A 26,045-nucleotide genomic window follows, 5' to 3' on the forward strand; every position below is an offset into this window, starting at 1 on the left:
GAAGAGCAGCTTAACGGAATGGACAGTGTCTTAAAAGGAGGATATAAGATGAACATCAACAAAAGCAAAACGAGGATAATGGAATGTAGTCGAATTAAATCGGGTGATGCTGCGGGAATTAAATTAGGAAATGAGACGCATAAAGTAGTAAATGAGTTTTGCTATTCGGGGAGCAAAACAAATGTTGATGGTCGAAGTAGAGGGGATATAAAATGTAGACTGGCAATGACAAGGAAACAATTTCTGAAGAAGAGAAATTTGTTGACATCGAGTATAGATTTAAGTGTCAGGATGTCTTTTCTGAAAGTTTTTGTATGGAGTGTGGCCATGTATGGAAGTGAAATGTGGACGATAAATACACTCCTGGAAATGGAAAAAAGAACACATTGACACCGGTGTGTCAGACCCACCATACTTGCTCCGGACACTGCGAGAGGGCTGTACAAGCAATGATCACACGCACGGCACAGCGGACACACCAGGAACCGCGGTGTTGGCCGTCGAATGGCGCTAGCTGCGCAGCATTTGTGCACCGCCGCCGTCAGTGTCAGCCAGTTTGCCGTGGCATACGGAGCTCCATCGCAGTCTTTAACACTGGTAGCATGCCGCGACAGCGTGAACGTGAACCGTATGTGCAGTTGACGGACCTTGAGCGAGGGCGTATAGTGGGCCGGCTGGACGTACCGCCGAATTGCTCAACACGTGGGGCGTGAGGTCTCCACAGTACATCGATGTTGTCGCCAGTGGTCGGCGGAAGGTGCACGTGCCCGTCGACCTGGGACCGGACGGCAGTGACGCACGGATGCACGCCAAGACCGTAGGGTCCTACGCAGTGCCGTAGGGGACCGCACCGCCACTTCCCAGCAAATTAGGGACACTGTTGCTCCTGGGGTATCGGCGAGGACCATTCGCAACCGTCTCCATGAAGCTGGGCTACGGTCCCGCACACCGTTAGGCCGTCTTCCGCTCACGCCCCAACATCGTGCAGCCCGCCTCCAGTGGTGTCGCGACAGGTGTGAATGGAGGGACGAATGGAGACGTGTCGTCTTCAGCGATGCGAGTCGCTTCTGCCTTGGTGCCAATGATGGTCGTATGCGTGTTTGGCGCCGTGCAGGTGAGCGCCACAATCAGGACTGCATACGACCGAGGCACACAGGGCCAACACCCGGCATCATGGTGTGGGGAGCGATCTCCTACACTGGCCGTACACCACTGGTGATCGTCGAGGGGACACTGAATAGTGCACGGTACATCCAAACCGTCATCGAACCCATCGTTCTACCATTCCTAGACCGGCAAGGGAACTTGCTGTTCCAACAGGACAATGCACGTCCGCATGTATCCCGTGCCACCCAACGTGCTCTAGAAGGTGTAAGTCAACTACCCTGGCCAGCAAGATCTCCGGATCTGTCCCCCATTGAGCATGTTTGGGACTGGATGAAGCGTCGTCTCACGCGGTCTGCACGTCCAGCACGAACGCTGGTCCAACTGAGGCGCCAGGTGGAAATGGCATGGCAAGCCGTTCCACAGGACTACATCCAGCATCTCTACGATCATCTCCATGGGAGAATAGCAGCCTGCATTGCTGCGAAAGGTGGATATACACTGTACTAGTGCCGACATTGTGCATGCTCTGTTGCCTGTGTCTATGTGCCTGTGGTTCTGTCAGTGTGATCATGTGATGTATCTGACCCCAGGAATGTGTCAATAAAGTTCCCCCTTCCTGGGACAATGAATTCACGGTGTTCTTATTTCAATTTCCAGGAGTGTAGTTTAGATAAAAAGAGAATAGAAGCTTTCAAAATGTGTTGCTACAGGAGGATGCTGAAGATTAGATGGGTAGATCACATAACTAATGGGGAGGTATTGAATGGAATTGGGGAGAAGAGAAATTTGTGGCACAACTTGACTAGAAGAAGGGATCGGTTGGTAGGACATATTCTCAGGCATCAAGGGATCACCAATTTAGTATTGGAAGGCCGCAGGGATGTAAAAATCGTAGAGGGAGACCAAGAGATGAATACACTAAGCAAATTCAGAAGGGTGTAGGTTGCAGTAGGTACCCAGAGATGAAGAAGCTTGCACAGGATAGAGTAGCATAGAGAGCCGCATCAAACCAGTCTCTGAACTGAAGACCACAACAACAACAAAGAGACCATAACATCTTTTTTCTTTACGTCTTCGTTTGCTACCAACAAAAGGTTCTCAGGATGTTAAGGGTGAAGATGCTGTCATCTACCTTCGTTGTTAGATGTTTTTTGCAAACATCTTTTCTCAATTATTCTTTTCACTACTTCTTCGCTTTGCACTTCATGTAAACATCTATGTTTGATTTACATGTAATCTCCATTTCAAAACTTTTCAAGATTAATATTGTGTGCAATGGAGTGACGTTGCCCCAGGCAAATAATTTCCTCATTCCAATACGAGTATGTCATATCACTGAAGCATATGGTTTGATAATGGGCTTTAAAACTCGTTTCATTAAAAAATTTTACAGATAGAGACAAACACCCACTATAGACTCTGTTATAGCCTTTTTAAACTTTGAATTAATATGTCCATAAACAGAAGAAAAATGTTTTTATTGTCATTTTCGACTATGAGCCTTTCGGTTGGAAATCGTTATCTACACTTGTGGCTTCTACCTGACACGTGTGTAAACACTTACACACATGCACTGTTATCTGGAATTGTAAGTGGCAGTCCAATGATCACAGACATACATCTTGATAGACTATTATGGAAATTAAAATTTTTAAATAATGTCGGGTAGCAAATTTATGATGTGGTAACTTAAGCGCAATTAAATACAGCATACATATTGAGAACTTACACATTCTCTGCAGCATCGTCTGAGTCTTTATTACACACATGATTGTGGTTCTCTTGTTTTGAAATATTTTACGTAAGTTATTGAACACATTTCTTATTATCTTTGGTTTTAAATAGGTAAACTGATATGTTTGTTTCAAAATTTTTGGTAGTATAAACAGTCCCGAAAATTTTCTCACAAAATAATGAAAGATTTAAACTAATTACAAGAATTATTTTGCACACAATGTGAATTACCTTAAGGCATGTACTTATTACAGTACTTACATGGCACTGCAGAAGATCTTCAGAAATAAAATGTGAAAGGATGTGGCTGGATGATAGATTTTTATTCCATGGTAGGTAATAATAAAATCATAACTATTAAACTTGGAGAGCTCCTCCTATTTTCTGTGCATGTTATGAAAAACTGGACTGAAATTGCACTTTATCCAAGAAATAGTTTCATTAAATTTTTTTTACGAAAGCATATTCCCACTCCTTATAGACTATCTTATGTTGGCGTTTTTGTTTGCATTCTTTTTTGAAAATTATAGTAAATATTAACATCTTGTGCAGGTTATATGAACGTTTGTCTGAATGGCAGTTACATACATTAATGAGTGATAATTTGGCATAAAATACTTTACACATGTTAAGTATACAGTTAAGACACAGTTATAGGGTTGAGGGAGATATTTCTTTCTTGGAACCTAAGTTGGCTATACTGTGGTTAAATAAATGTTCAATACCCCATTGACATTATTAGTAGTGAATGCTGGTGGTTACATACCTATGATACATTCTGCAGCTTTTCGTCTGCAAACAAGTACAGGATTTCTATTCGTCTGTTTCTCATCTCTGAATGGGTTCTAATATTTTGCCAATGTACTTCTTCTCATTCATAATTGCAATTTGCTTTCCATTGTCAGTGTTTCTGATAAGCGCACTTGGTTTTCTGCAGTCTTCTATAGATTTAAGTTTATGGTTGGTTTGGTTTATTATGATTTTATTTCTTCAATGACAAGTTATCTGGATAGGTTTACATTTCATTTAGGTGAATTCAGCTTTTCTTGTTGCTTAACTACGTTTTCAGTTTCTGTTATGGTGCACTCTCTCATTTCGTGAGACATAACTATGCTTGTGTTATGTTTAGGACTCTTTTAAAGCAAGAAGTTTTCTTGTTCAGATAATTTTGCTTTTGGTAGATTAATCACTTACTCATTGAACATCTATTTCTTATCATGTTATACAAAAGACTGAATACACCTTAATTCAGCATAAATCTGACTAGAGAACTGTTCACTGCATTAATAAGACAGATAATAAAATAATACAAAGCCACTACAAATGAAAACACCGTGATGACTGTAGGAAAGAGCTAAAGATAACTACAGATGAAATTGAAGCAATAAAATGCCATTATCACAAAAGCTGAGAGTCTAACACTATTACAGGTAAGAAAGAGAAGGAATTCATTAGCAGAATATTTGAATTCATCCACAACAATGAAATTACAGAACTAACAAGTGGTCTACAAACTGATACCAAAGAAATTAGAGGAAAACTCTGAAAAACACAGAAATAATCCCCACAAAGGCAGAGATGAAGAATAATCCAGAATGATTCTTAAGCCACCACTCTGAAATCATTTTCTAAAATTCACAAACCAACCCTACTAGGCTTGTGAGCAAATTCATCAATGAAACAAACTCCTGTCTAGTCAGACGCATTACTACACAATAATGAAAGATACAAGAAACAGAAGCCTGAATGCTCTGGTGATTTAACAGGCTCAGTAAGTATTCTAACCATATCAAACACAGCGACATCAATATCATTTGACATAATTTCTATGTACACACGTTCTAATGAATAAAAGTGTCCACATCATAGAAAGACCATTGCTCCTAGAAGGAAATGCCACCTGCGACAAATATATAACGAATGTTATCCATTCTCAAGCTCTTCAGAGAACAAACAGAGTTTAGCGTCAGCAGCAAGTCTTGCTCTGAACAAGCTTTCAAGAAAATATAAGTAACATGCCAAATAGTTTGACAGACAAAGCTCCTCAGTTTGCAGACTAAAATCCTAAGAACATAAAAGTTTTTGTTGTTTGCAAATGACAAGTCGAAAACTGTGGTAGATCTTAAAATTAACAGCGCAGATAAGTAATAGCGTTATGTGAGATAAATGAACCGATATTTAACATATTATTCCCGAATAAGGTTCTTTAACTTAGATCTGTCAGAACAGCAGAAGTACACAATATGTAATAACGCCTCTTGGTGACGTGTGTGTTTAACGGTAAACATAATCAAATGTAAAATATTTGATGACAATATATTGCTCCTTTTCACATGTAAATAACTCTTGCGCAAATACTCATATGCCCTACAGAAGTTTTAACATGTAGAAATGATTAGTCAGGAAGCACGAAACGTCCCCTTTTGCACAATTATACATGACTGTGCTTAAACTGACACAATATTTTTAGTGCAACGCAATGTGACTCTCAGTAATCCCTACAAAAGAATGGCCCTGACTAACATTAACCTATACCTTTCACAAATCACTTACCTCACAAAAACCTTCGTTACTCGAACTACTGCAATACAGCGAGCGCCACTACTGCCAGCTAAATAAAAGATTCAAACTACGGAAGGCACTAACTACTGACAGGCATAGTTAGCAAATGAAAGATTTTAATAGAGAACAAACAATGTATTTACCATAATAGTGTTGAAAACTCATAATATACATAGCAGGTCATGACATCCAGTCTTACAAATTTCAAAACTCCGCCATCTCTCTCCCCACATCCACCACTGCTGGTGGCTCACCTTCAACTGCGCAACGCTACGCGCTGTTAACATCCAGCTGCCGCTGTCGAACACTACAATGGCAGACAACAATGCAAACTAGCCACAGACTGCACACAGCACAGCCACTGATTTTCATACAGAGCGCTACGTAGCGTTGCCAATAAGAAAACATAAACAGCCTACTTACAAGCAAATAAAGAAAAATTCCACTGAAGATTTTTCATGAAGTGCTGTGACAAAACTAATGAACTAATATCCTGTATAGTGTTGGTTTTCTCACCAATAAATATTAGTGGTCCAAGTTACACAGTATAACTGGACTAAACGTTATTGAAATTTTTCACATTCTTCATTAAATGATTGTATCAGAATTTCATAGTACTAAAAGGTTCTGGAAGGTAGCTTCCTTGTTATGAAGCAATGAACAAAGATGTAATATGACGTATGCTTGGATAGTAAACTCTGTCTCATGATATGTATTGTTCAGTGCCGATTATGTTATTGATATGTGAATGACTACTAAGTGTTTAATTTAACTCCTACAATCACAGATACAAATAAAATCTGGGATGAGAATATCTGAAACAGAGACCTGGAAGGTCGTTTCTCAGTACTTATGTGAATAACAACTTGGTAATCCACTTTGGTAGTAATGCATACGCCAAGCCACAGTCGGTAATATTCTTGTTCTTATTCGTATAAAAACATTTCCAAAAGATAAGTATGTCTAGCATTAGTGGCATTTCTGAAAAAGCCATGTTCATAATTTTTAATATATTCAAAAATTCAGTTCATGTGAGAAGTTCAAGGTCATTCACAGATAAGAAATGAGTTGTGTATTGCTGAATGTACTTCTAGTACTTAATTTATTTCCCCAGTGTGTCTCTATTTAACTACAATTTTATCCATTGTTATAAATTTAACCTCTAATATTTTTAGTGCGTTTTCTGACACAGTCTTCTACAATCATATTAAATGTAACATGTAAAATCATGTCAGTGGAAGGAAAGGGAAAAGTCAAAGGAAGTAAGTACAATTAAAAAATCATATAGTTAACTGGAATTAAATGGGAGATAACGCAGCGAATGAAGTAGGAAGTAAACATGTGAGCTGCAGTCTTCAGAATTATTCTGAATTCAAAACGGCCTCTATACTAATCAAATAATAACAAGATGGGAAAGCATGATTTAAACTAGAACAATGCAATGCTTGAAAGTAAGTGATGGTGGAAACAAGACTTAGAAAATTCAGGACACGTTCGTAGGTTGGGGGGACCTGAAAAAAGCGTTTGACAGTCGAAGATGTCCGAAATTGTGGGAAAAATTTATGTAAGATAGATTGAAAGACGGATAATATGCAATTTGTATCAGAAACAAGACGGAGCAGCAAAAATGGAAGACAAAAAACAAAATGCTCGAATTAAAAACAGCTAAGAGGAGGTGTATCCTTTCGCTCCTACTGTTCAATTATACACCGAACAAGCAATGACGGAAATAGAAGAAAGGAGCAAGAGTTTGATTACAATTGAGGATGAAAGGATAGCAGTGATAAGACTCGCTGATGACATCCTCAGAGAAAGTGACTAAGAATTACTGGATGTCTTGAACGGTATAAACATACTAATAAGTACAGCATACAGACTGAAAGTAAACCGAACAAAGGAGAAATCAGGAGTATCAGAAACTAGAATAGCGAGAAGCGTAACATAAGAATTGGTGACCACGAAGGACATGAAATGGCGGAATCTGCTACCTTGGAAGCAAAATGACGACCACTGGTGAAGCAACGTTAAAATGTTGATTGGTTTAAACACAGAGGGAATTCCTGGGCAGGAGAAGTCTGCTAGTATCAAACTTCACATTTAATGTTGGGAAGAACTTTGTGAGAAAGTGCATTTGGAGCACAGCATGGACATGAATCATGGACTTTCTGACAAAAAGAAACGATAAGAATCTAAACGTTTCAGATGCATTGATACAGAATTGTTTTGAAAGTCAGGTGGGCGGTTAAGATAATGTATTAGGAGATTCTTAATAGAATCGGCGAAGAAAGGAACATTCAGGAAACTTGCACTAAGACGAAGGGGTACTGTGATAGGCCGTATGTTACTACTTCAGGGAATAGCTAGCATGATATCAGCGCGGCTTAAAGCGCATCACACAGTTCTGAAGGCTGATGACAAAAAGGAGAACTTGAATCATCCACGTTCGCTCTACTGTTGCTGTTGTCTTCAGTCTGAAGATTGGTTTGATGCAAGGTCTTCACACTCGTCTAACCTGGGTAGGCGTCTACATCCGCTACGTCCAATTCTTACCTCATTCCCCTCTCACCATCACACACACACACACACACACACACACACGTACACACACACACACACACACACACACACACTCACACACACGCACACACACACACTCACATGCATATGTTTCCCTCCATTACCAAACATATGAATCTTTGATACCCCTAGGGAGCAATGTGTCACCCAGTCGCTTCTCTTAGTCATTTTGTCTCAGAATTTTAACTTTTTCCCTAATTCGAATGAGTGCTTCCGCATTAATATTTAGATTTATCCACCTAATCTTCAACACTATTCTATAGCACGACATTTTAGACACTTCTACGCCCTACACGTCTGAACTGCTTACCTGCCACGTTTCATTTTCGTGCCGAGCCACACTCGAGGGATTCCTAAAATTTATGTTTATGTTACGAGTAAAGAAATCACTCTTTTTCTGACCAAATTTTCGTGCGTTAATCTGCGTTTTACGTTCTCTCTATCTCAGCCACCGTCAGCTGGTTTGCTTCCCCAGCAGCTAAACTCCACTACTATTTTAAGTATTTTACACTCTAATCGCATTGCTTCATGATCATCTGATTTAATTCGACTTCATTTCATTATCCTTGTTTTACTTGTGTTGGTGTTCACCTTAGAAACTCTTTCATAACACTCTACATTAGATTTAAGTGCTTTTATGTCCCTTGCTTCCTTTGCTGTCTCTGGAGAATTAAAATGTCATCAGCAACCCTTAAAGTCCGTTTCTTCGTTCTTAAACTTCGATTTAGTGACGACAAAAAAATCTGAAGTTTGCCAGTTACAATGCATTCGTAAACTTCCAGAGGCAGCATTGGACTTGGAAGAACAGTTGAAAGAAACGAATAGTGTCATTGCGCCAAGTAAAATGCAGTAGCATTTTCGACGTATTCCTACCATGGAACTAATAATGCTCGCAATGGAGGTTAACGAATGTTCAACGGGCCTGTACCAGGAAACACATTCAGTATTCTAAAGATATCTTTCGAGCACATCTCGAGTTATTACTTGCACTGGTATTGCTATATAGTGTTATAGTTCATAGAAAGGTGTTCAGATAGGAGACACTTTCTTATACCACCGCAAAAAATCTAATACATAAGTTCAGGAGGCGTTGGCTGTCACCGGTGTAATTCGAGATCCGTACTTTCTTTACGACGGATGCAGTTCCATACACTCAGTAAAATCGCGTCGCAGAATTGTAATGTAATGGCATCTGTAGACAACATACATCGTAACTATCAAGTCAGATTTGTATCACACAATGTATTTAGGCAGTTATCATCATATACAGCACCATTACAGGGCTACACCTCATTTAATTATAATTTTTCGTACATCTATGCTCTGCGTATGAGGGGCTACCAAGAAATTGCCGTTACTGCAGAGTATATGCAGAGTAGCGTGAGCCAGATGCGGGTGTTTAAGCACTGACATGTGCTCAAGGCATCTGTGTGGCAGTCGCGTGTGTGCCACGTGCGTGCAGTAAATGCGGAAACGTGAACAGTAGCGACGTTAGTACCAAATGCGTACAAACAGGACCAACTAATTGAGGTTCTTTCATTGTCTTCCTAAGGAACCAGAGACGTCAACAATTGCGACATTATTACCATATGCGTCCACCCGGGACCAACGAATTTATGTTCTTTTCTTGTCTTCCTGAAGACAAACACCGGTATACACTCATCGGAGAATAAAGAATGGGTATGGCGTAGACTGTCTGTCGAAAGGCACCATTTTGGAATGGTTTTGTGAAAAGAGTGCTGCTGCTGCTTCGTGATAACGTTCGTTCTGATCTCTTCACGTCCGGTTATCACACCTTAGACCCCTTGAAAAATGCCTCGAAGGGTCAAAGATTCCTGTCAGACGAGGATGTGAGGCAGGCAGTTATGGACCTCTTCAAGCAGCAGAACACAATGATTTACCAACTGCGTACCTTCAAACTGGTGCGTGGTAGGATCATTGTCTTGGTATTCAAAGTAATTTTACCTGATCCACATCAATATTCTGGACTGTACGGCCTTGAAAAAGACATTTTTGAACGCTCCCTATAAAGGGTTTTATCTACTGACAAAGAGGGTTGTAGAAGGTGTCGTGAGAAACAAATGAAGGATGGGAACTCGTTTCCGCAAACATCAGTAAACGACGCTACAGAGCGCCGAAGTTAAAGGCGACGGCTCCTGCTGCTAGGCTGTCTCTTCGGCAATAAACGTAACATTCTACGATTACGGACCATAGGTGGAACCTCTCGCAATATTATTTCTTATTTGGTGATTACGACAGATTGCCACGATCGCCGGTGGATAAGATGGAGCTAGCAGTGTCGGCAGGCCGTGCCTCCTACGAATCCGATACTCTATTGCTTAGTGGATAAATGTTACGGACAGGGATTTCCATCTACAGTCAATTTTTGTCCTTTATAACGAAATAAAATGAAGATTTGAGGACGTTCCAGGTGAAAAATAAACTGCTGTTAGAAACCCGTCTTGTAATCCGTCTTCTACTGAGGCAACAGAGCGTTCCGTTCATAGATGACAAGGCCATTCTACGCATCAGCTAGCTCCATCTTCTCCATTGGCAATCAAGGCAATCACACGCTTCGCTGAATTACATACAACATTGTGGGGTTTTCCGCATATGCTCGGTCAGTAAACAAAACCACGTTTCTGCTGAAAGTATGGCCTAATGGCAGACGCAGGCGCCTGTAACACCTTCGCTCTATAACGTCGGTGGATGGTGTTTCAGGGCACTGTTTCGTATCCTCAATTTGTTTCTCATGACACCGTCTACAACCCCTCAAAACCTGTCACAATATTTCTGAGACGTCCTGTAGAGTCTGAGAATTTTTCTTTCTTTTTCAAGAACATGTAAGGTACATGTCATTATTTACATAGTATTAAAGTATAATTTTTTCTTTGACGGTATTGCACCTAAACGCTTTATATTACAAAAAACAGGATGCCATGAAAGATGTTCTGAGACTTGTTTTGAGAATCTTTCCAAGATGTTTCGTGCTTTATAGGAGAATTCTGAATTGAAATTCATGGCGTGTCCGCACTCATAAAATAATTACTATTTCCATGTCTCACGGTTGTGTATTTTCTCGATGTCTTAAGACACAGGAATTTATCTTAATTCTGTCCAGAATATGCTCGACTTACAGGTTTTCCACTGTGTATATACTATGTGCTTCTACGAAATTTATATTTACTTTGAGTATAATGCCAAGGAATTTTGTTTGTGAAAACGAATTGTATCTGTTACAATGGAGAACACAAAAGGTCTTTCTTTGTTGTGTTATCGCCATCTCGACTCCATACACTTTGGGTAACGCAAGAGAAAGGGGAGAGATAGCTCCTTCTGCTGACAACCACATCAACCGTCAACTAAAGGTAGACTTATAGTTTTGATGTGAGGATTAAAATTCATCCCAGCCTCCTATCTTCACTTACGTGAAATATACAGTCATGTGAAATCAGGTGAATCATTTGAAATACCATGTGTTCGATAAGTCACTAGTGTTGCAGAATGATGGAAGTCCATAGAATAAGAAGAATTTCATAGAAAGGAACAGTCACAGATAGTCGCAATAACCTTCCCCGCCATCGCCGTTGAGGGTTGCTCTTTACCGTATCACTGTTTCATCTTTGCATCTAGCTGGCTTCAGGTCGGACTTCAGAGGGTACGTCTCGCTGCAGATGAACCGCATCTTGGCATAATTTTAAGATTGTGTACAAATGAAAGTCAGTATTTTAAAAGTTTCAACACCGACTTAATGTAGTTTAATAGTTTCCACATAGGCACAGTAGTTGTAACTAAAGCATGAAGAATAAGCCAAATGAAATATGAAAAGAATTGGATAGGGTTGGTGAAGCACGCAGCTGGAGACTAGCGTTATGCAAGCACATTTTAATAAAACGCTAAATATTACACACACTGATGGTCTTCATCACTAGCCGTCGACAGTACCAACATAGAGTTTGTATTATGAATGAAGGACTTTCTGTAACACATTAGTTAGATAAATCTCTATACGATAATTCGGATCAATTGGAGTAGACCCTTCCGTAAAAGCGCTATGGTCTACTGTAGTAACTTTAGTCGGTAAAAGTAATCTCAACAAATTCAGAGATACACTGTACTCGATGAACTTCGGACAATCGCTGATTATTACCTGACAGCTATATGCATTGCTATAAAGGACGTTCGACCGCCAGGGCCGGCGGTTGGTATGGATGTAGTGGGTAGCGGTACCCACTCAGTAATCAGAGTGACTGAAATACCCACTCGTAATGTAAAGGAATATACGAGGTCATGTTGAAAAGCATTGTCTCCGAATTTTTATGTGTGAACTCTAAAGTCTCTCTCAAAAAATAAATAAATAAAAAAAATAAAAAAAGGAACATTGTTAACATTCTACATCTTCATTCTGTCCGCCCCCGGTAGCTGAGTGGTCAGCGCGACAGAATGTCAATCCAAAGGGCCCGGGTTCGGTTCCCGGCTGGGTCGGAGATTTTCTCCGCTCAGGGACTGGGTGTTGTGTTGTCCTAATCATCATAATTTCATCCCCATCGACGGGCAATTCGCCAAAGTGGTGTCAAATCGAAAATCTTGCACCAGGCGACCGGTCTATCCGACGGAAGGCCCTCGTCACACGACACTATTATCTTCAATCTTCACTTACATACTTCTCTTGCTTGATAATATAATCACCCTGGCACGAACACATCTCTCCGATTAATAGACTTGATTGTATATATCGTCACTGTAGTATGTTTGACTTTGTTAAAGGAGCCAAAACTTCCCGTTTGCATCCATCGCTGCATCACTATCAGTGTGAAGTCCTCGAAGGCGTTCTTCAATTTTGGAAGTACGTGGAAATCACTGACATGCTGAAGGAGGGGGCTCTCCGTTTGTGGAGGAAGCCTTAGAATTCAAAACTTGATTATACAGCACGCTGTTTATCACGCACCGACATATTTACGTTACACATCACCATGTTACACGCTACAATTCGGTGCCCTCTAGCGCCAGAGGGATGAAAATATGTAGACATTAAGACTAGATATGTAGAGTTTTAATAGCTCTTCTTTCATTTAAGAATGTATAAGAGGTTTCACCTAAAACATTCGGAGATATAAGGTTTCAGCACGCACTCACATAAACACTGAGAGAATGTTCACGGCACAGCAGTGCTAACTGCAGTTCACAATGGCACACTTACAGCGTAGTGCGAGATCTCTCCAACTTTTGGGAAAACTGCTCTCGCAGACACTAGCGCTACTGCTACAACACCCTGGATAGCACCCACGTCTTCTGCCGGAACTTATATCGCTAACGGTAACGCAAGCATTATTAACTGAGACAGCAACATCATGAATGCGTTGTGACATTACTAACCTACCACAGTGCTGAAGCTGCCGCTGATACCGCACGTTTCGAAACCCTGTTGTCCGAAACGGAACGTTACGAACTCAACCGATCGCTGCAAAGTCCTTCTCATTGGGGCAGCTGTCCGCCAACTTTTTCTGAGTGCGATCGAGGCAACTAACATAAAGAAAAGGTACGAGATGTGGCTGAAAGAATAATTATATTTCCTTTCCGTATTTTGTAATTTCTTGAAACATGTTGCTCATTCTGAGCCCTTACCGTAGACGAGGAGTAAAAGCCGCTTATCAGACTATTAAGCGTTTATTATGCCACACATCGCACGCCAGATTTACAATATTAAACTAATTACTGAAATTATTTTTCGTCAAACACTGTTTGCCGTTATCCTCGGCAGTCGATTTTCCGATGAACTTGTAGCGTACGTACGTCAGTACGCATCTGTTTTTCTTCGATACTCGTACTGTCGTATTACAAAGTAAAATTCATCGTAGTGAATCACGAATTATATATGAGTTAAGAAACCGTCTACGATTGCACTGAGACGTATATTGGGTTTTCCTCCTACTGAACAGAGGGGTATTGTAGAATCACTCATAATGGTCATTAATATATTCGTTGTGAGAAGCAGAAGCAAAAGGAAAAAAGAACGGAACAAGTAGAGAAAGCAGTATGGCAGCAGAATATGGAAGAGCCCCCTGTACCATCTTTGGCAGCCTTTAGCATAACAGTGAACTGGTTTAGGAAGCTGACACTGAAAATCGTATGTGTATTATAAAATCGATGAGATTTATGAGATTTTTTTACATTTAGAATACCAGACAGTATTGTCAATGTTATTCTTATTTGTAGAAAAAAATGAACTAAACGGTAACTGAAATTGTGTATTGTTATAATTTTACCGTTCAAAGCATGTACAGACGACTCTGCGTTATTTTAAATCCGGAGGAACAGGAAAAGCTTAAAGAAAACAAGGGTTGAAAATAATGCGAAATCAAATAATCTAGAGGGGTTGAGGAGAAAATTCAACTAGAGTATAACGGAAAGAAAATTGTTGTACATACGAATTACATACACCTTAATTTTAATAATGTGCGACGTAGTACATACGTACATGCATATAGTACATACCTAGATTACATGAAAACCATACCAATGAAAATGTTACAAGTCATTTTGAAAAACAGTTTGTATTTCTCAGTTGGGAGAGTGACTCGTATTTAGTATAGTCCAGCGAATTTTCTGTGGTGACGATCGAATTTTCGATGGCGATTAGGCACAGGACCTAGACTATGGAACCATGACCTTGCCTAGCTGAAAGTAACTGAATTAGGAGGTTGTTCTTCGGTATCTTCCTCGTCCCCATTCTGACAGGCCAATAGTTTAGCATCGGTAAGAACACCATAGACACTGATGTCATCGTCAACATGAACGAAATTCCGAAGTGTCAATCATCACAGCTGGGAATGGTTTCAGCAGGACTGTCTAGTTAACTATGGCGACTCTGATATCTATTCTACGTAGTATATTTGCGTTACAAATCAGCGTCTTCTGTATCAGCTATAAAGAGCTGTAGGGCTGACATTTACCAGTCCTATCCACCAAGGACAAAGCGGCCGAAATGTTATGATTGCCCTCTCGTGTTTTTTAATGCTTTTCATCAGAAGTGAAACAATATGTCTGCGTATAGAGTTTTCAAAATTTCTGTTATGCTCAGATCTAATGGCCGAGTCTTGATATCGCATTGGGTTTGAAGAAAGTCAATTTTACGAATCATAATGACGGTGGTCTGTTATGTAAGACACAGTTGTCCAAAAACAGTAAAATATTTCGTTTCTCCTTCCTCATGCCACTGTTAACCTGGGGCAATCATTCATTTAACCAGTTCATCGTCATCCACGATATTTTGTTTGAGTGATAAGTTGTGGGAAGCGATTTTATTCCATTGAAAGCAGGGTGATTTCGCAGATTCCCCTGGAATGAGAGGTTTCAGCTTCTGAAAACCGCCTATGTTACATGATAGAATGCCATTTATTCTATCGTTGCTCAATTTTCCTCCTTTGCACATTTAGTCTTTGGATGCTTTGGTTCGATCACGATGATCTGTGTTGAATATGTTGCGCTGTCATAGACATTCAAAAGTTATTTTACATCATCAGTTCATTAAGTATACAGGGATTTACCTAAACTGTCACTCTTCACATAGATTTTTTTATCGTTACGCCCTGAAGATTTGTTTCATTCTTTTTTTTCTTTTTAATTTGAGAACCACCATTCACTCGCCGCATATCCTTCAGTGCCAAGAGGCTGTTCAAAGGACTTGGCTTTTTCCTTTAAGATAAACCACCTTCCCGAACACTTTGCCCTCTACCCTGCTTTACCCACTTGATCCTGCACTCCTCAAGGCGAGGAGATTCGCTCTTAATCGATCCTTTCTTCCTGTGCTTGAAACGGCTAAGGTGAAGCGATCTTTGTTTTTTTAAATCATTGACTGTGTAGACACTAAAATCGTGAACTTTTTTCGACCTTTTTCCGAAATTCCATTCTTCACATCTCTTTTTTTTTGTTAGTTGAAAGATACTTGCTGTTTTCAACATTAATGGCATTTCACTGTTTCAGGAAACGGATTGAGTACGACACGGCATGTAAGTAGACTGCAGACAGTGGTACGAGTATATAGGTCGGAGAAAGAAGCGACAGGTGAACCGTGCCTGTACTGGGAATCTCACTTGCAGGGATGCTTCAGTGGGAATCATGTAGATAGACCTGAAATTATAGAATCCGGAAGCCCAGTCTTCAAATCACAAGGCGTTGACGAGGTGTCCTCACTGTCAGAGCTTAATCTTACCGAGGTAGCCAAAACACATTCATCCTTTTATCCAATTTATCAATTATTTTTCAAGGGGCCTGGACGAATTTCAAATTATTGAGGGTTTGAAATTATCGAGTGTCACGTTTTCGAGAACCGACAGTAGTCTAAATTTATGCGGTTTACGAGAAGCATGAAAATGATATAATTTAGTCGTCTCCTGTCTACAAACTTAACTTGAAGTGTCGGAATATATTATGTATTTGAAAAATAAATAAAAACTGCATTGTAGTACAGACGATCAACATCATTCCAATTGTCTCTATGATTTTCCGTTTATCTACATGTATTTCGCGTAACACGAAAAAATGTTTTTGTTTTTAGCGTCAGCCGTAAAAAAATCCTAAGTGTTTTCAGATTTTAAAAATTAAATGAAGCACAATTCATGGCTTCAACTCAACAGAGATAATGAAGCAATTTGTCATATCTGTACTGAAGTCTGTGCACGCAAGTTAATAATCACTTTCGACAGGTGGTCCATGAAATAGAAAGCAGCTTCAATTCCGACTGATTTTGAAACTGGTAGCATGGGGCAGAGCGGATAAGGATTCTTCATATTAAATGCACCTAACCATTAAAAACGGTTGAAACTTCTGACATTGTTCAGTGGATATCGTCACTTCGGTTGACACAAATGATGGATAATCGAAACGCGTTACGAAAGTGTTCGGTACACTAAGACCCTGGCGAGACAGTAATAAGAATTAAAATTCCAACTTCCTGACGCTTTTAAAGGCTTGGGCAGAACACAGGCTGAATTAAAATCTTCCTGTGAAAATCAACATTTTCATGAAAATTAAACTCTCGGGCTGACGGCAGCTATAGAATTGTCAGGAATTATGAACGAAATAATAAAAAATTATGATTTTATTTTCAATTTTACTGGACGAAACTTCTGGCTTATGCAAACTGAACTCATTCCTGTTTGCCTCAGAGTCGTTTTTGATGATCTCGCAGGGAATGAGTATTTTATCGGCGTTTATTCTACGAACAAAAGTTCTACAGGAACCTTGGTTTATCTCGTCAAAGACCTTTTAGCTGTGCACAAGTTAGCACACTTGAGCTTCAGAGGCCAATGTTACGACAGGAATCAAATATTTCTGACAGAGTCTCAGGACTGCAGTCACGAATTCACAAATAAGATCCTCTAACATTGTTTGTGCATTATACGCTCGTAACCATGATCCTATGTTTCAGGATTGTACTGAAGATATTTTACCACCATCGAAATTTATTGGAGTAGGGGAATATTTAATAAATTTTGTACCGAACTCACCGAAACACTGTCCTCCGTTCAAGAAGTGGCATACGAAAGGAGAGAAAGACACTGAATGATGTTAACCTTCTCTATTATTCTACTGTTCAACGACGTATTTATCTCGATAAAAACTATATTTAACTGTGATTATTGTTTGATATTTATATGTACTTTTATTTTACAGATAAATAGTGCAAATACGACCTCTGAAGGCAAATTAAAAACAAATAGTGCAGGTTTTGTACGACCATTCTATTGACAAGGGAATTGATAATATGGTATGACCCAAAGCGACTGTATTCTGTGATTACTTGCAAAGATTTGAGTGCTGTTTTAACTCAACAACGCTTATTTCAGTTTTTCGTAGGGTAAAAAATTGAAACGTTGAATTATAGAAGTATTAATTTTCTATCGTTGAATTGTATGAAATAACAGAAGCTGTTACTGATGTTACAAGGCATTCTTGTTTATTAAATCTGAAATAACAGTGTTCAAGTTGTTGCTGATCTTCAACTTGCCAAAGCTGAACTTCCACTTTAGCAAAGAGTTCCGGAAAGTCGCAGTCGAGGTAACAGTGAAACAAAACACCTCAGTAAATTTTCAGGAAGTAAAATTTCGAAGTTTTTGACTAACTGATTGCTTCAATGTGGCAGCGATTCTGTGAAATTTTTCAATTCGTTCGAAAAATTATCTTTTGAACATGCTCAGATGTCGATGAAACTGTAAAATTTTACAAAAAAGACTGTTGGAGAACGAGTGTAAAGAGACAGAGAAAATGAGTAGAGCAGACCATAAACTTGAGGAAAGTAGTCAGTTTTTAATGAAAATGTGAACCGATAAGGACTAATTCCAGAGATGAAGGATTTGTATGTTTGCCAATTACGATTCGTAGAGTATCCTTTTCTAATGAATGAAGTTTCTGTTTTTACATCCATGGAAAACTTATTTACGATCAACCATGTTTCAAGATCAACTTAATCATCTCACATTTCTGTATGTTTATAGCGACATTACCAATACACTAGATATGTATGATATGTTGAATGCATTTTTTCCGGAAAATGCTAATCGAAGCACAGTATTGTACTGCGTAAGTGATTTTTCTACTGAATAGCATTCAATTAAGTAAATAATAATTTATGATTCCTTTGCAATTTTACTGTAGTTTTATCGCTGAATAGCGTTCCTTTTATTATTTTTTGTCTTCTGCTTACAATGGGTTTTGAATCCTTTCCTGGACAACTACCCACCGAGACAAAATACAAACTGCCGGGCCTGTTGACGGCGAGTGCCCGTGATGTTGCAGAGATAATGTCGGCGCACGCGGCACGCCGCATCGCCAGCCTGATCGGCGTGGAGGGCGGCCACAGCATCGGCAGCAGCCTGGCCGTGCTGCGGGTCCTCTATACGCTAGGGGTCCGCTACATGACGCTCACCCACAGCTGCCACACGCCATGGTACGTCGCCACCAGCCGCATACTCCCTCTGTTATGCCAGCTGTTTTCTGTGGTCACTCCTGTGCAAACTGGCTGTACAACATTCCTTACTCTATGTACTCCTGCATCACCTATAGCAGTGTTTCCTAACCTGGTAATAACCACAGATTAGAAATGAGCTCTATACAACCGCTTTAAACTCTCTCTCTCTCTCTCTGACGGAAGAAAATCGTAACACAAAAAAATATATTAATTTAGAGCAACGATATTTCAAGAATATATTGGTATACATACAAGATTTAAGTGACTAACATTGCAAGCCCACATGTTATTGGCAGCGCGAGTTTACAAACGTGAAATTGTGATACATTAATAACCTGTGTAACTGCCAGAATGTTGAATGCAAGCATGCAAACGTGCTTGAGTTGTTTTGTACATGTGTCAGATGTCGGTTTGTGGGATGGAGTCCATGCCTGTTGCACTCGAGTGGTCAAAGTAGGGTTCTTTAATGCCATTTGTGGATGACGCTGGAGTTGTCGTCCGATGAAGTCCGGCAAGTGCTCGGCTGGAGATAGATGTGGTGATCAGACTGGTCAAGGAAATATATTGACGCCCGCATCTCGTGGTCGTGCGGTAGCGTTCTCGCTTCCCACGCCCGGGTTCCCGGGTTCGATTCCCGGCGGGGTCGAGGATTTTCTCTGCCTCGTGATGGCTGGGTGTTGTGTGCTGTCCTTAGGTTAGTCACGTTTAAGTAGTTCTAAGTTCTAGGGGACTGATGACCATAGATGTTAAGTCCCATAGTGCTCAGACCCATTTGAACCATTTTTTTGGAAATATATTGACACTCTGTGGAGCATGTTGAGTTACAATACTGTTATGTGAGCGAACGTTATCTTGTTGTAAAACATCCCTGGAATGCTGCTTATGAATTGTAGCACAGCTTGTCGAATCATCAGACTGATGTACAAATCTGCGGTCAGGACGCGTGGGATAACCACAAAAGTGATAGTGATGTCATATGAAATCGCTTTCCATAACCTCCGTGTAGGTCCAGTGTTTCTATCGTGCAGACAGGTTGGCTTCAGGCCCTCAACTGAACAAGCTTTAATCAGAAAATACAGCTGTACTCCAATGTGGTGTCGCTTGACACCACGGAGGTCGCAAATTGTGGTGGAGTGCTCCCTACTTGCCGTTTGGCACGGACCTGTCGTTGAAGCGACCCATTTGCAACAGTTCGTTATGTCACTTTGCTACCAACTGCTGCTTAAAGGCGGCCGAAGTGGCCGTGCTGTTCTAGGCGCTGCAGTCTGGGACCGCGAGACCGCTACGGTCGCAGGTTCGAATCCTGCCTCGGGCATGGATGTATGTGATGTCCTAAGGTTAGTTAGGTTTAACTAGTTCTACGTTCTAGGGCACTAATGACCTCATAAGTTGAGTCCCATAGTGCTCAGAGCCATTTGAACTATTTTGCTGCTTAAATTGCTGCTGCAGAAGCGCCAGAGCCACACGATGGCCTGGCCTCTCGGTAGTGCCAGGTGGGCCTCCAGTGCCAGATCCTCTTGCGACGGTACATTCCTATAACCAACGCTGCTAGAAATTATTCACAGTGGCTACATTCCTGACAAATCTTTCTGCAGTATCGCAGAAGCAACAACCAGATTCCCGTAGTCCCGTTACACTACCTCTTTCAAAGCATGTGAGATGTTGATAATAGCACCTTTGAGGCCTTAAGCGTATTCTTGACTAACATAAGATCACCACGTCCAGTCTCAAAGTCAACTAACGCTTACGATCATAGTAGCGTGTATTTGAAGCAAACATGATTTGAATTCTGAAAGTAGCCCAAGTAGCGCCAGTCTTATGCAACTAGTGTGAAATTCTAATATACATCATTTATGAAATTTACAATGTCCTACAACTACTTTCACATACATGCCCTTTCGTCAAGGTACCGAGTCGGTCACGGCAGTACTAGAAAGCAGGAGATGAGAGTCAAGTGTGTTATGTAAATGCTGTTTAATCATTAAAAGTTACAGCACTCCTTTAAAACGTTATAGAAATATATGATAAGGTAGACATATAGCTGTAACCCCGTAAGCGAAACTTCCCAAGGCTAAATAAAATATTTCTAATACAGCACAGTTTTTTGTCACAGGGATATAACAATGAGATTCCTTTGTCCCTGTTACCGTGAAGTAAACTGTAAAAGAACCATAGAGTTGCAGAGTTTCTGTGTGAAGCGTGGACTATTGCACCGAATTTATTCCGGAAATTACTGTTCCGCTAAAGGAAAACAACCGCAGTCGCGTATACTGCACAGCCTTAAGTTCCGCCTTTCACCTTCCACAGTCTCAAAAACTAAATGTTTTAAAGACTATCTGGTCCCAACAATCGGTCGTTTACCCTGTCCATGCATACACTTTTCGTCCAAGCCACAACTAGCCTAACAATTTTGCACGCGACGAGTATGAAGAGACCACAGTGTCACCGTTCAAGCACTCATCATTCTTGCGGAACAATAGAGGCGCCTTGATTTCTAACGCATCCACCCACAGTATTTGTAGTCGCGCTATTTCTGATCTCCAGTAACTACGGCCTGATAGGTAAAATGAAATTTCCTAAGGATGAAAACAGAAGTACACTGAAACTTCCTGGCAGATTAAAACTGTGTGCCGGACCGAGACTTGAACTTGGGACCTTTGCCTTTCGCGGGCAAGTGCCCTACCATCTGTGCTACCCAAGCACCACTCACGCCCCGTCCTCACAGCTTCACTACTGCCAGTATCTCGTCTCCAACCTTCCAGACTTTACATAATCTCTTCTGCGAACCTTGCAGAACTAGCACTCCTGAAAGAAAGGATATTGCGGAGATATGGCTTAGCCACAGCCTGGGGATGTTTCCAGAAGTACACTCTGTCGGTCTCAAAACAGAACTATATAATATTATTACTGGTATCACTATTTCAGGAAACTTATATTGATTACAGAAGTTACCAACAACTACATCTTCTCTTTCAAATACTAGCATTAACGCGTGACACATTGTGGTGTAGGCTACAGTTTGTGATACGAATGTATGAACAACATCTTCATGAGATAGTCCACTCGCTACACAAAAAATTTATACTTTGTACCATGCGTATATCACAGTAAAACGTACACATATAGATATCACAGAACCACTTTCTCCGAATTTAGGTTGTTCCTTCAGTAGACCTGAAACTGCTTCATTATTCGCTTCACAACAAGTAAGCGTACTAATTGGTAGTACAACACAACAGTAACTGCTGTAGGGTCTTCACTGTATTATTATTACTGAGATTATTTTTACTAGTTGCAGTGGTCAGAAACGAAGCATTGGCAGCCTTATGTCTTCAGTTTAGAAGTACGGACTCCAGCAATCAGGTTTTTTAAAAACAAGAGTTGTAGGGCACACCTTTTTATTTGGTTAGTTTTATATGGGGGTACGGGGTGTGGGTGAAACAAGAGTCGATAATTAGCACTGAGAATTGTTTCATCATTTTGTAGAAAGGATTATTATAAGAATTCAGTACCAATTGTCTAATTGATTCATAAGTTAGGGATTTAAGGGAATATCTATAAATACTACACTGAATTTACCAGTCATAATTTTTAAAATAAAAAAGTTGAAAGAAAATCCTGTTCGTTCCAAAGTTTATTTGTGCCTTAATACTGATGTTGATGGGAACTGGGACTGAGGTGAGGGGCGGGATGGTGGGGACAATGGGGGGGGGGGGGGAGTGTCGTAGTGTATCAGCCAATATCTGCTTACGCTTTGGAGTAATGGTCCCATTAAGGTTGGGAACCACTGTAGTACGTCTATGCTTACCCTTTCACTTGTATCTGAGAATAAATAAGACGTTTAAATCTGTCTGTTACGAGAAGATAATATTTAGACATACGAGATCTTGTACTTTGGCCTCAAGGCTTTGTCACTTTTTACAAATTATGTCAACATTAACAGCGAAAACTGACATTTGTGAAGTATAGTTTTATCTCAAATATTCCCATAAAAGTAAGTGCAAATACCATCCTCTATTGAAAGAATTTAGAATGTGTGGCTATGACCGCCTGAAACCTCAGTATGAAATGTACTAGTTGGAATAAATCTATGGGGCACGGGGGCCAGCTGATGATTTCACAACGTAAGTATGTATAAAGATTTCACATTTTGAGATAACTGCAGTATCTTTACATTCATTAGTACAACGATCTTCTTTCCTGTGGTGCTTAAATTTGTTTGGCACTTGAGCAGCACCTGAAGTAACGAATGTACCCCTTCTTTTTCTCTCTCACCTTCCAGTTGTTTTTCATTCTATCCGTGTGTTGTTCCTTTCTTTTTTCACAGGGTGCTACTGTCTTTTTCTTCTGGAAACCCTTCAAACATTTTACTTTGCTCTAACTTTTCTGTTTCTTTCATTTTCCCCCATTTACTTCCTTTACCTCCATTCCCCTAAGGTCTGCTTTACTTCATCGATCCACTTCATTGCTGCTTTTGGGGTGTCGGTCAAGAAAGTAAAGAACTAGTTCTGTTATTCTTGTTTCATCTTATCTTTGTTGGCATGCATAGGTTACTACTCTTCTTTACCTCATTGTGTCTAACTTTTTATTATATTTTAATTTCCATTTGCTATTGTCATACTTTGGTCCCATGATTTTTCCTGATTATTTTCTGTCCTTCTTTGCTATCTCACCTGATTCTCTGGTTGTATTTCAGGAAAGGTATTCCGGAACATGCCGACATTCTAGTTTAATGACAGTGTTGTAGTGCAGGCGTTTTGCATTTTTGGTTAATGGTTCCTGGTTATCCTGGTTTCTTTATTAATACAAAAGACACTTCCACGTTCACTGCTTTGCTAAGTTACGTACTTGGCCCAATGTCTGGTTGTATTTTTTCATTTACTATTTAAATCTTGTAACATTTCTAATTCCTATGTTCAGTTTCCATGTGTTTCGGTGACTCCTACGTATCTGTCCTATACTCTATGTTTTTAAAAAACTGTACTTAGGCCTGGTTTTGAAGCTGTCTCGTGGAGGAGATTTATCTATATTGTTGTATCTTCTATAAATTCAGTTAAGCTGACAAGCTCATCTGCAAAGGCCAAACAATGACGTCTCAGAGTATTCCTCTTTCTCTAAGTTATGCTTTTGTAATACCTGTTTTTCTTTTCTTCCGTTCGATAATTATATCTGCTAGTGTGCCATTGAATAGTAGTCTGGAAAATCCATCTCCTTGTCTTACATCAGTTATGATATCAAAAGCGTCTGTGGTTTCGCTTACAAATTTGAGTTGCGTTCACTATTCTGTATTTTGTGATTGCCAATAATTTTTTGTCAGCTCCAAATGTTTTTAAGGTGTTGAATAGTCTTTCCCTGTCAGTCGAATCATATGCTTCTTGTTAGTTCACAAATGTAATGCAGGGTGTCCAAGAAATATTGTGATAAACTTTGAGAGGTTGTAGAGGGTTTCTTGAGGAACAAATCTATGAAAGGAATCTGATCGTTGTGTGTCATCCAACTACGCTAAGAAGCGCTGAAGTTACAGCCATCGGCGTCTGCTACTAAGACATTCCTTCGATAGCTAACAGGACTAAGTACGCTGACGAATAACAGGTGTTATATCTGGCAATGTTGTTCGCTATTCAGCGATCGCTACTAATTGCCACGTTTGCCACTGGAAAACATGGAGTTAGCTGGTACATAGAGACGCCTTGACTCCTTTCAATGCGATGCTCTAATGCCTTGGTTTAAAATAGTTCAAATGGCTCTGAGCACTACGCGACATAACTTCTGAGGTCATCAGTCGCCTAGAACTTAGAACTAATTAAATCTAACTAACCTAAGGACATCACACACATCCATGCCCGAGGCAGGAAACATGGAGTTAGCTGGTACATAGAGACGCCTTGACTCCTTTCAAAGCGATGCTCTAATGCCTTGGTTTAAAATAGTTCAAGTGGCTCTGAGCACTATGCGACATAACTTCTGAGGTCATCAGTCGCCTAGAACTTAGAACTAATTAAATCTAACTAACCTAAGGACATCACACACATCCATGCCCGAGGCAGGATTCGAACCTGCGACCGTAGACGTTGCTCGGCTCCAGACTGTAGCGCCTAGAACCGCACGGCCACTCCGGCCGGCAATGCCTTGGTGGGTGACAGTTTCAGATATAGTTTTCCATCAGCAGTTTCGCTTTTTCCAGTATACCTAGAAACATTAGAGATTTTAGAGAGTTCCAGGACAAAACTAAACTGTGGATGTCCAAAACCCTCACCCACCGAGGCAACAAAGCATCACGTTCATAAAAGATAAAGCCTTTCTACGCAGCAGCTAGCTCCACATTCTCAATCGTAGCACACAATCCCGATCACTGAATAACAAAGAACATTGCTAGACATTCCACCTGCGTCAGCGTACAAAGCAACGTTTGCTGCCTAAGGAGTCACCTAGTGGTGGGCGCCGGCGCTCTGTAGCGCCGTGGGATGACGTTTCCTCATACGGGTTTCTATCCACAGGTAGTTCCTCAGAACACACTCTACAACCCCACGAAGTCTATAGCAGCATTTCTGGGAGACCTTCCATAAGTGTCCTCATTCTTCCGTAACTGATTATAAATTTCGCATATTATACTTTTCCACACAAAATCAAACTTGTCTGAAATTTCTTTGGTACTCTTTCAATTGCTGATGCAGCTGCACTACCAACCGGTGTTGTAATATTTTTTAAATAATTTTTTGAGTCACTGGAAAGATAGACCTTCCTCTTGTTGTTGGGGTGAGTCTCATCTTTCCTTTGGACTGGTTGAATTAATGCTGAACTCCGATCATCGAGTATAGTTTCTGTTCCCAAGATTTTTTGAGTGACTGCAGGTAGCTTCTTGACTGTTGCAACACCTGTAATTTACACATTCCAGCAGTTACTGAATCTTACCTACGGACCCTTATCATTCGTCTACTCTACCTAGATTTACAATGTTTAATTTCTGTATAAACATAATTATTTTGTGAATTTTACGAACTATTACAAAAGCGTTATCTTGGCATGCGGCAAGATGAGAATACTGATAAAACTTGATGAGGTTTTTATTCTTAGGAACTGTATGACAGTTTATTAA

At 40.2% G+C, this 26,045-nt stretch overlaps 1 protein-coding gene across 1 annotated transcript in view; it reads left to right on the forward strand.

The window, feature by feature from the left end:
- The window catches only part of LOC126251807 (dipeptidase 1-like), an 800,440-nt gene that overhangs the window by 691,135 nt on the left and 83,260 nt on the right, over positions 1–26,045 (forward strand). Inside the window, exon 5 of the mRNA XM_049952451.1 lies at positions 18,778–18,928. Within this exon, the coding sequence (XP_049808408.1) occupies positions 18,778–18,928 (151 nt within the window). The remainder of the gene's footprint in view (positions 1–18,777; positions 18,929–26,045) is intronic.

Source organism: Schistocerca nitens, chromosome 4 (genome assembly GCF_023898315.1).
Source record: "Schistocerca nitens isolate TAMUIC-IGC-003100 chromosome 4, iqSchNite1.1, whole genome shotgun sequence".
In the NCBI taxonomy this organism is placed as follows: Eukaryota; Metazoa; Arthropoda; class Insecta; order Orthoptera; family Acrididae; genus Schistocerca; species Schistocerca nitens.